General features: G+C 46.8%; 2 protein-coding genes across 3 annotated transcripts; one reads left to right on the forward strand and one right to left on the reverse strand.

Annotated features, from left to right (window-relative positions):
- The first annotated feature begins 161 nt into the window (after positions 1-161).
- ehd2b (EH-domain containing 2b) lies at positions 162-6733 on the forward strand. Of its 2 annotated transcripts, none has more exons than XM_022204201.2 (7): positions 162-563; positions 1647-2122; positions 2227-2403; positions 3382-3497; positions 4582-4994; positions 5082-5246; positions 5374-6733. In XM_022204201.2, the coding sequence occupies exons 2-7, from the start codon at positions 1902-1904 to the stop codon at positions 5920-5922; spliced, it is 1641 nt and encodes a 546-aa protein (XP_022059893.1). In that variant the 5' UTR covers positions 162-563; positions 1647-1901; the 3' UTR covers positions 5923-6733. The 2 variants fall into 2 exon arrangements, with proteins under 2 accessions (XP_022059893.1, XP_022059894.1); XM_022204202.2 differs by having other exon boundaries at positions 3382-3479.
- A 1604-nt stretch (positions 6734-8337) lies between these two features.
- On the reverse strand, positions 8338-10924 carry nup88 (nucleoporin 88). Its single transcript, XM_022204203.2, has one exon. The coding sequence runs from the start codon at positions 10891-10893 to the stop codon at positions 8734-8736; it is 2160 nt and encodes a 719-aa protein (XP_022059895.1). The 5' UTR covers positions 10894-10924; the 3' UTR covers positions 8338-8733.
- Between the last annotated feature and the right edge of the window lie 16 nt (positions 10925-10940).

Here is a 10940-nt window from a genome sequence, read left to right on the forward strand (position 1 = left end):
TGGAGGAGTGCAGCATGAGGTTGCGGATATTACTGGAAATATGCATAAGGACTCTGGGAGGTTATGTCATGTTAACAAAAAAATTTAAAAAGAAAAAACAACTCCACCCAAATTATTTATTCACAACCCTCCTCCAGGTCCACGCCCTCTGGCCACAGCTCGGCTCATCCCTGCCCTGAGCTGAGTGTTCGAGCTGCCCACAGTACTGCCAGGCATCCCTGGAAGAGGAGGTGTGTTAAACTTGGACAAGCAAGGGGAGAGAAAAAATTTGCCTGAGTGTGGTGCGTCTGAGTGTTGTGTTCTCTGTGTGAAGGAGCCCTGCCAGGTCTGCAGCTCATCTGAGATACATTAAACTCCAGGAGAAGAGCGATCCACTGTAATCTGGCTGCACTGAAGCTCCACTCAAGGTTTCTTTTTGCTGTCAGAGGTACACCCATACATGTAGCTGCAGCTCCTCCAAGAGACTGTTTGTCTCCTTAAGCCAAAATATTTTCCAGACTCCAGAGGGCAAGATTGGAGGGAAGACGGATCAAGGTTCCCGAAGACGTCTCCATAATAACTTGGTAAATACTCCTTTTTGAATCTTACGACTACGATGATCATCTTGTGTTTTAACTTAAGTCAATTAGAGCTTCTTCATGAAAGAATCTCTATTTGTGACTTTGGTTTCAGAAGAAAATGTGATATTTGATGAGTGCAAAGATCACAATTTACACCCTGAAACTTTCTCTAAGTGCTTTTCTATTTCTTGATGTGGACATTTGAGTTTTCCTCCCCTGATACTTGTTGCTACTGCAGCCTACACAGCTAGTGTCCTTGTTTCAAGTTCAAAACTGTGTTGCAATTGTGGTGCGCAAACCCCACAAGGCATTTTCCACCAGCGTTTAACTTTAGAAACTGATCCAAGACCTTTTTTCCCCCTCACTGGAAACACATCAATCATCTTTTACTCCTGCAGCTCCTTGCCTGACTCAGTATTTTTGGATGTAATCACAAATTTAATGTGTCTCCTTTAGATCTCCAGAGATCGCCATTTTGACAAGAACTCTTTCCACACTGGTCTTGTGACATGTCAGGACTGTGCTGCTTACTCTCCTCTGGGCAGACTTTTTTTTAAGTCTTAATTTAAATCAGATTTGTAAGAGAAGCTCTCCACAGATGATTTAACGTCTGCTGACACGTGTCTTACCTTCTACATATGTGTCAGACTGTTTCTATAATGAGCTCTGCCTTAGATTCCTAATCCAGTGTTTCTGTTTATGTGAAGCTAAAGATTATTACTCAGGGGTTAATTGTGTTTCAGAAAACTTTTCCTTCCATGCACGTAATTCATGTTCTGCTGAGAGGAACTGCAGAGGAAAAAAAGGATGTCTTACGCATTTCACTGTAAAGAAATGAGCTGTGCCTTAGCAAATCACGACACTGGGTTGGGTGTGCAAGTTTTCCAGCTGAACACCAACTTTTTCCAGGCATGCACTGACAATGCTTGGCAGACGCCTTGTGGGCTGAAGCTTGCCTCAGATTCCACATCCTCACTCTAGATTGTGTCAAACTTTGATCAACAGCTGCAAGAACACACAGATTCCCTTTGCCATGTGGATTAATCTCTTTTATTCTGTTTGTCTCTTTTTCTGTCCACACTCCAGGGGTTAAAGGGTTGTCAGTGTGGCGCCTGTTTTCACAGGAGAAACCCACGACTTCAAACGAAACATCAGCCATATCGGTCCCCTCAGCGTGTGCTGTGCAGGGTTCAAGGACAAGTGAGCAGCGTTCACACAAATACAGGAAACATCTGAAGATTTTCCAAGGTTCCGCCACAGGAAATACAGCTCCAAGCTACAGACATAACTCTGACTCTGATTTCTCCAAGAAGCTCCCGATCATCTTATTAACCAATCAACATGTCACGCTGGGGGCGGAAAAATGTGAAGAAGGCGCCTGAGGTGATCCGCACTGTGACAGAAGGGCTGAAGTCCCTTTATCGCAAGAAGCTGCTGCCTCTGGAGCAGTATTATGGGTTCCATGATTTCCACTCTCCCAGTCTGGAGGATGCAGACTTTGACAACAAGCCCATGGTGCTGGTGGTGGGACAGTACTCCACTGGAAAGACAACATTCATCAAGTAAGATGACTTATCTCTGTGCCATACATTTGTGAAATTGTGTGTGATTGATAAATTTATTGTTTATCTAAGTCAGTTACTGAATCACAAGCTGTATGTGACAGGTATCTGCTGGAGCAGGATATTCCAGGGAGCAGGGTGGGTCCTGAACCCACCACCGACTGCTTCACTGCCATCATGCACGGGGAGGTGGAGGGAGTCATCCCAGGGAATGCCCTTATCGTAGACCCCAACAAGCCTTTCCGTAAACTCAACCCATTTGGAAACACCTTCCTCAACAGGTGAGAGCTGGGACGTTCTTCACAGAGGTGTTGTGTAAAGTTTCCACTGAGGGAGCCAGTTAGATATCAGTGTGAAATGGATGGACTATGAGAGAACCCAACGAGGGAAAACATGAGAAAGAAGAGCAGAAAGTTTGCAGAAAATGTTCTAGCTCTTTGGAATTTCAAGAGCTCGTGCCAAATTTCAGAGCAAGGAGGCACTTGCCTTATTTGAGGAAAAACCGGAGAAAGGAAGCGATATCACTGACAGGGCGATGAAAGCTGATGTACTCAGGCAGGAACTGCAATGTACGCAAGTTCAAAGACGAGGTCAGAGGGCTCTGAAACCTATCTGGGCAAAGACAAATAAATGAAATCACAGATTTTTTAGAAGGTCAGGGGAACTGTGAGAGAAACCTGAAGTTCTTTCCTCCCTTGTTTACTGTCTAAACTGCCAGATTTCTCAGTATGTTTTTCCACCAAGAAAGAGGTCCTGGGTTTTACAGTTTTGTCAGCTGCTAGAAAGCATGGCAGGAACATGCAGTGCTCCTGTTAATGGAGCTCCAACGTGAAGCTCTGATGTAAGTTTTCCAGCGGGGTCCCTCGGCAGGGCGTGTTTGTGAACGTATTTGCGTCTGTGCTGTTGCTTTGCCTTCCTGTTCTGGGCACCGGTGGTCTCGTTAAGCTCTTAAGCTACAGGAAGTGGTGTTGTTGTTCTAAGCCACACATCGTTAGCAGGACTTATTGTTTGATTCTGGCAGTAGTGGTCATTTTCCTTCAGGAAGCCCAGAGCAATGCTTCTACACAATGGCCTGTAGTGGGAGGGACTGGATATGAGGACAGGGTTGCTTCCAATCTGCTTGTCAGATCACTGGCTGTTTTGATAAGAGTTGACCATTTCTACATCATTCATGCTCTTTCCATTTACTTTGACAGCATTTCAAACAAACTCCACATTCATCAGCTTCTGTCTTATCAACTTTAATATGAATATCCCAGATTCCAGTGCGCCCAGATGCCCAACCAGGTCCTGGAGAGCATCAGTATTATTGACACACCGGGGATCCTGTCCGGGGCCAAACAGAGAGTGAGCCGAGGTGAGCGAAGTAACAAAGGTAAGGAGAGGGCAAGAGGGGCCTGCAGAGACACACATCCCCGATCATCAGCTCACAAAACTCATCTCCTTGGCACGCCTGGCTAACTCATGGGACCGATTTGCTCTGTCACAATAACTCTTTGCAACGGGGTAAAAAAAAACAAAAAACATCTCAGCAGCCATAAAATCATAATCCAAACCAGAGACAACACAGACAGAAATTCTGTCAGCACATCTGGAAGAACGCACTGTTGAGAAATCATCATCTAACATCATTTTTTTTTCTAAATTTCTTATCTACCCATGCTCCAAGTAACCCATTATCCCAATCAATCTGCATGCGCAACTAACAAGTAAAAAGGTTCAGGACATCCAAATTATGAGAAACACATTTCCTCGCTTAGCAGTTCTGCTATCTAGCAATGTGGATAGTTTTTGCTTTTGTCAGCTGAGGTTTTGGAATATTCATTGCCAAAATGTTCTCCTCCACCCCAACACAATGGAGGTGAATGGAATGTTGTTCTGTGGTGCTCGCGGAAATTAAAAATTACATTTTCAAAATTCGAGCGTCTTTCCAAGAACAGTGTCCAAGTTTCTCTGAATAATCCAACCTGGTTCTTCTGGCGAGAGAGTGACAGGGACATTCTGTAATTCTGAAATGACAGCATTACTGGTGTTTTCAGCTGCACCACAAACAGTAGTCCAGTCAAGGAAAATTCAGTTATGTCTATCTGAAAAACAAAACTATCCATGTGGCTGTACCATAAGATGATGTGAGAAAATATGTCTTGTTTTGTAATTTTGGTGGGCTGACTCTTTTAGTATGATCATGTTGAATCAGATGAAGAAATCTCTAAAAATTAAACTTGTTGGACTTGTAGATTTGTATATTTTGTACATGGAGTCGAAGGATTGTTTTTACTTGCACAAAGTGAAGCCTTGGTGTCTAAAAGTGCAGCTATTGGGGATTTGACAGATACCGAAAAGAGGCGTGAGGGGTTTGTGTCTGTGTCGACCTTCTCCCCTCTCCTGCACCTTTTTTAACTTAATGTACATGTAGTTTTATGAATGTCTTATTTATTCCATCTTTTCTGCTCATGCAGGCTACGACTTCCCGGCTGTGCTGCGTTGGTTTGCTGAACGCGTCGACCGCATCATCCTGCTGTTTGACGCCCACAAACTGGAGATATCGGACGAGTTCTCTGAGGCCATCGGAGCCCTGAAGGGCAACGAGGACAAGCTGCGAGTAGTGCTCAACAAGGCCGACATGGTGGGAACCCAGCAGCTGATGAGGGTCTACGGCGCCCTGATGTGGTCCCTGGGGAAGGTGTTCGGCACCCCGGAGGTTCTGCGAGTCTACATTGGATCCTTCTGGTCAGAGCCGCTGCTGGTGACAGATAACCGTAAGCTGTTTGAGCTGGAGGAGGAGGATCTGTTCGCTGACATTCAGAACCTCCCTCGCAATGCAGCTTTACGCAAACTCAATGACCTGGTCAAGAGGGCACGTCTGGTCAGGGTGAGTGACTGAGAGCATTTTTGGCATCTCCATATGTGCTCGTTAAATGATTACTGAAAACCTTTGCTATGCTTGTCTTAATCCAAGGTCCACGCCCACATCATCAGCTATCTGAAGCAGGAGATGCCTTCTGTGTTCAGGAAGGACAATAAAAAGAAGAATCTGATCTACCAGCTGCCAGTTATTTTCTCCAAGATCCAGCTCCAGCACAACATCTCTGCTGGAGACTTTCCAGACTGTGCTAAGATGCAGGTAAGTCTGAGGCACATCTGGGAAACACTTACATGAAGAAGTCTCTTCACCTATATAAAATTTAAGTACTACTACTACTTGAAAGCTACATTGCATCTTAAATCATTGCTATTCCCCCCTTTTTAAGGAACAACTGATGGTTCATGATTTCACCAAGTTCAAAACCCTGAAGCCGAATCTGATGGCGGCCCTGGATGAGCTGCTGTCTGCCGACATCGCCAAACTGATGCCCCTCCTGAGGCAAGAGGAGCTGGAGGCTGGAGAGCAACCCGGCGTTCAGGGCGGCGCCTTCATGGGAACCCGAGCCGGACCGTTCACAGAGGGCGACCCCTTCGCCGAGCAGAATGGAGAGAATTGCGAAGAGGAGCTGGATTGGGTGGTGACCAAAGACAAGCCCAAGTACGACGAAATCTTCTACAACCTCGCTCCGAACGAGGGGAAACTGAGCGGCACCAAGGCCAAGGACTGGATGGTGAGCTCCCGCCTGCCCAACTCTGTGCTGGGCCGCATCTGGAAGCTGTCCGACGTGGACCGCGACGGCATGCTGGATGATGAAGAGTTCGCCCTGGCCAGCCACCTGATTGAGGTGAAGCTGGAGGGTCACGGTCTACCGCCTGAGCTGCCAAACCGCCTGATCCCACCGTCCAAACGCAGACAGAAGGGCTCTGATGCATAGACATGTCACAGCTGAGAGAGATTCTCCTTCTCTACAGGCTGCCACACTTATGCTACTGTTTGCATTTGCTCTTATTTCCCTCCCCAGACCCACGTCCAAATGTTGTATGCGATATGTACAACTCTTCCTCTGAGACTGATTTTAGTCTTGCACAATGGAACATACTGTATTTAAGTGTAAGTCATGCATTTGAGACTATAACAAGGGCTTGCTGCAAATGTGTATTAAAATTCACACGGGTCTGGTTGCTTCTTTTTCCTTTTTGCACCTCAAAGTTTGCTTTACTATGATGAGCATTAAGAAATATATCTACTTGTGTTTGCTTAGAAGAAGCAAAAATTAAGGCCGGGGCCCTCTAAGCAAGCAGTATTCAGTGTGTATTTGAGAGAATACAGAGCAAAACCATCCTGTATTAAAACATTCCTTTGGAGACTAGTGCCATGGAGCTGATTTGTTGGATTTTCGGTGAGGGTGTCATCTAGAAATGTGTGTATTTTTGCTCAAAGTATTTGTTTATAGCATTTTCCACTTAAAGTAGCAGCACAAATGTCATAACCTGAGCGCATTTCACTTTTGACGCTATAAACGCCACGTTTTTGTGCCGACTTTATATATTATTTTTGTAATTGTTGCTGTTGTTTTGTATGTGCAGGAGAATAAACCTCAGTTGCATAAAAGAACATTAAATGCTGAGACCTGAGAACTTTTCATCTAGGCTGAATGACTGATATATTACTGACTACTGTACACAGCTCCACCAACTGTTCTTATGTTAACTTTTATGTAACCAAATAAAACTCCAATGACTGTGTCTCATGACTTTAGTGACCTTTTTTTTTTACTAATAAAATGCCTACAAGCAAACATACAGCACATAATGCAACACTTCAGCTCTGAGGGCATTCTACAAGATTTTCTTTTCTGCCAAAGCTCACTCGGTCTCTCAGTGACGGAGCAGATAAACAGTGACTCACTCTCTCCCCTGCCAAGTCCTCCATACCACCATTTTCCGAGGCTCTCTCCCCTCTCATTCCCACAATCTGAAGCATTTTCTCTGCCTCGCTCACACACGCTCAGTTAAAGAGTCTTTTTTGTACCACCTCATTCCAGTTTAGTTCCACATTCACATTTTTTTCACCAGCCTGCCTCTGCTTCTCGTTTGGTTTTGCTGTAAACTGTAGCACAAACATGTATGTCCCGTGTAGAGCCGTGTGCCTTTCTCATGAGGCTTTTCAAGGCTTCCCTAGAAGAAGGGGTGGCCTCTCCGCCTCCTCGTTCCACTCCTCCATGGAAAGAAACACAAATGAGAAACAGAGGCAATCCGGCCCTTTCCTCCCTCTGCTCTCTGGCTTACAGTGACTCACATGTGAAGAATGTGGTGGGCCGGCCCAGGAGTTATTAATAACCCCTTTCCTAGGGTCCGCTAAGTTTCCTCAGGATCTGAACACTGTACCTTTTTGAAAGACTTTTAACAACATCCCCCTATTTGGAGCGTTCCTGAGCAAAACCTGCAGCACACCACACCCTCTCCTGAGCATTTGAGGCAGAATGAGGGAGGCAATGTGTGAAAAAGGTCAACTGAGGTGACAAAATTCACTAAAATAAGCTTTCTGACTTCACATGACGTTGTCCTGCCTTCCTGTATGTTATAATAACTGCTCGCCGTGTCATTTTAGAGAGTAGAATAAAAAATCCCCATGGCAGTTTGAATAATGGCCAGCTTGTTACATAATTAGGCTATGCTGAGTCATAAACCATCTCAAATATTTGTTGCTATACAGTGCTGCCAAAGCAACAAGGGGAAATTTGCAAGCAGGCCGGATTTACAGCAGATGACCCCCGCCGACATGAGAGATCCCCCAACAATGGAGCTTACTCAACAAAACCAGGGTCTCCTTATACGTCACCGGCTGTTTATGTGGGGAATTCCTCACTAGGAGACCTGTGGTGGGAGAAAGACTGAGGCCATCAGCTCTGGAGAAGGGGTGACATCTGGTGGATGCAGGATTCCTGGCAAATCTGACTGTATAATGCAGGATCCAACTGTAGATGGCAGGCTGGAGGCAAGCAGCATGAAAATACATGTACAGACCTGGAAAGAAGTGAACCTCTGTGCTGTATGTGGAAAGTTATCATTTCCTGTAATTAATCTTTCCGCCACAAGTCAGCCAACTCTACAGCTTAATTTTAAACTGCATTTATAAACACACACATATGAATATAAAGACAGTTATTTAGAAGTTGCATTAGGAGGTATTTTCTGTCAGACCAGTATCGATTCAGAGACAAATAAGTGAAAACACTATCAGGAAAATACCATTAACCTATCCTCTAATCTTTGCTTTTAGTGTATTTTTTTAGGCCAGTATGTTTAAAATGCACCATGATATATCAGTCACAAATGAGAAAAAACAGTTACAGAACTTTCATGTTTATTATTTGTACAAAAAGTGAGCAAACCACACTGAAAATAAGTTGGTAAGCTAAGTTTAGCTCAGATTATTCCACATTTTAGATATAGATACATGGCATATTTTGACTCAAACCTTAACATTTAGAAATTTTGGAGAAACAAAATATGCAACATATTGAAGGCAAACCTGTTGTGTTACTACTAAGAAACATACAACATGTCGTATCAAAGATAAACTTATACTGTTGTGTATAAAAATATCTTTGGAACCAAACTCCCAAGTCCACACATGGCACATTCATTACAGCTTCTCCTTAAATGTCACAAAAATGAACATTTCATAACTGACTGCATTCAGAAAATGATCTGATCTGACATTTTAGTGATTTCTGCTGTGCTTAGAAGCTGAAATGGTTTTTGATGTCCTTGATCTGCTTCATCATGTCACCGATTTGCTGTCCCTGTTCTCTGAGGACGTCCTGAACGACCTTCTTCTGGTGGGCGTTGAGGGAAACTGTTGTCCTGGAAGCGGGCAGATCTTTGTCCACCTGCGTCTTCTGGTAGTCCATCTTCATGTTCACCTGTCTGATGCAGTTGTCCAGGTGTTTGAGTTGGTCGCTAATGGTCTGCAGCTCCTTTTTCATATCCTTTTCGCTGTTCGACAGGATGGGTAGCTGACTCTGCAGGCTGCACAGCACTTTTTTGACCCTGTTCATGATGGTCTCCTGCCGATACTTTGCATCTTCGTACTTATCGGCCAACCTCTCCGCCGCCTCTCTCAAGCTCTTCCTGTCCTCCCTGCACAGAGTCATCTCCTCCAGCTGCTTCTCCTTCTGACCGGTCAGGAGCTTCACCCTTCTTTGCAGCTCTTCCCGGGCCATGTCCTGCTTGAGAATGTACTCCTCCCTGAAGACCTGCGTGGCTCTGCTGAGAAGCTGCAGACACTCCGGAGGTGGCGGCGATGTGTCCTTGTCCCCTCCTTTCAGTACAAGAGGATTGGTGGAGCTGCGTGCCAGGATGTTGCGGATGTGCTGCTCGAAGGAGTCGTCGGCCAGCCCGCGAAGAGGGGAGCTGGCCGAACCGGGGCCTGGATGGGAGCAGAGCAGAGGAGGAGAGGGAGGGCGAATGGAGCTCAGCAGGGGCAGGAGGATGCACTCGTAGGTGTTGGTGATGCAGATCATGGTGGCACCCAAGGAGAGGTCAGACACGATCAAAAAGCCTCGAACTGGAGCTGACTGACTGGTTAGGAGCGGTCTGGTACAAAGGATGTGCTCTACGATGCATCTCTTCTCAGCAGCCAGCTCCTGGAGACTGTCCTTATCCTCCTCACTGGACTGGAGGAACTTCTGCAGCTTGTTGACCCAGATTAATCCCACGCTGTGCACTCCCGCCTCATGGGTGCAGTGATACCTCTGCAGACACAGCGGGTCTCTGTGCAGTCTGATCGGGCACGTGAAATCAAACTCCTGAGGCTCCTCGTCCTCTCCAGTGGCCACTTTGAGCGTGAGCTCCAGCTCCACGCACTCAAACACATACAGAGCTGGAACCGCCTCGGTGCCTCGGATCCACTTCTCCACAGCCCCCGACTCTTCCTCCTCTTCGGACTCCAGCACCACACAGTGATACAGGGTGCCTGTTTCCGTGGCGATGACCAGGATGCTGGGAACACAAGGCAGGCACAGGATGGCACAAGCATCGTAGCCGTAGTTATCCTCAGCTGCTGGGTACATGGGGAGGGGTCCAACAGGTTTACTCACACTCACACCGCTTGTCTGGCTCGTGTAGCTCACATAGGTCTCCCCGTTCTCGTAGAGGATATACAGAGGGTAGGACAGCTGCTCTTTGGAGCGCTGTGATGCCACCTGTCGAGGAGGGGACGAAATCGGCCCAAAATCAAACGCCACTGCGATCTCCCCCAGAGATGCAGCATAAGAGCGGACTGGAGGGTGGACACTGCTGTCATCCTCCGACTGCGACACCGACAGGGCTTTGGCCGGCGTCTGGGGCGACTTCAAGCCGTAAAACCTGATGGTGTTGTCGGATGTGAGCAGCACCAGGTGGGGCTCGTCGGTCTCGCTGGGGTACCACGCCGCCTGTCGCAGACTCACGGAAGGTGAGCTGGTGAAGAAGCGCTCCGCCACCGGGATGGTTTTGCAGTTGATTTTGTCCCGTCCGCCCTCGAACTCGGACCTCTTGCCCCAGCGCTGAGGCAGCTCCAGTACCGAGACGCCCCGCTGCCCGACCAGCGCGACGTGGTGCTGCGTGGGACTCACCAACACCTGGCACACCTCGAAGAGCGGAGGGTTGATGCACAGCAGCGTCTGGTACTTCCCGCTGCCCGGATCCTCGTCCGAGTTCAACTGTCGCAGGTTGGTCGTGTAAAACAGGCGGTCCGCGTCGTCCCACACGAAGAAATCCCCTCCCAAACAAAACGTGAGATTTTTAGCGACCCCTCTCTCATTCGAGTTGGTCTCCGAATCCAGCTTGTCTCGTATAATATTGAAAATGGCATGATTTGGTAAGTCATTTAGCCAACGCTCTGCGTTGAACGCCGCCATCTTGATCAACGGTCTGATCTCAGGAGGAAGCAGTCAATCGGTACGCG

The sequence above is a fragment of the Acanthochromis polyacanthus genome, chromosome 13, assembly GCF_021347895.1.
Source record: "Acanthochromis polyacanthus isolate Apoly-LR-REF ecotype Palm Island chromosome 13, KAUST_Apoly_ChrSc, whole genome shotgun sequence".
In the NCBI taxonomy this organism is placed as follows: domain Eukaryota; kingdom Metazoa; phylum Chordata; class Actinopteri; family Pomacentridae; genus Acanthochromis; species Acanthochromis polyacanthus.

Bases quoted from the DNA above. Each gene is read 5' to 3' on its own strand.
- nup88 (XM_022204203.2), bottom strand. From the start codon at position 10,893: ATGGCGGCGTTCAACGCAGAGCGTTGGCTAAATGACTTACCAAATCAT.
- ehd2b (XM_022204201.2), top strand. From the start codon at position 1,902: ATGTCACGCTGGGGGCGGAAAAATGTGAAGAAGGCGCCTGAGGTGATC. The intron at 2,404-3,381 runs GTGAGAGCTGGG...TGAATATCCCAG, and splicing joins GGAAACACCTTCCTCAACAG to ATTCCAGTGCGCCCAGATGC. The intron at 4,995-5,081 runs GTGAGTGACTGA...TCTTAATCCAAG, and splicing joins AGAGGGCACGTCTGGTCAGG to GTCCACGCCCACATCATCAG.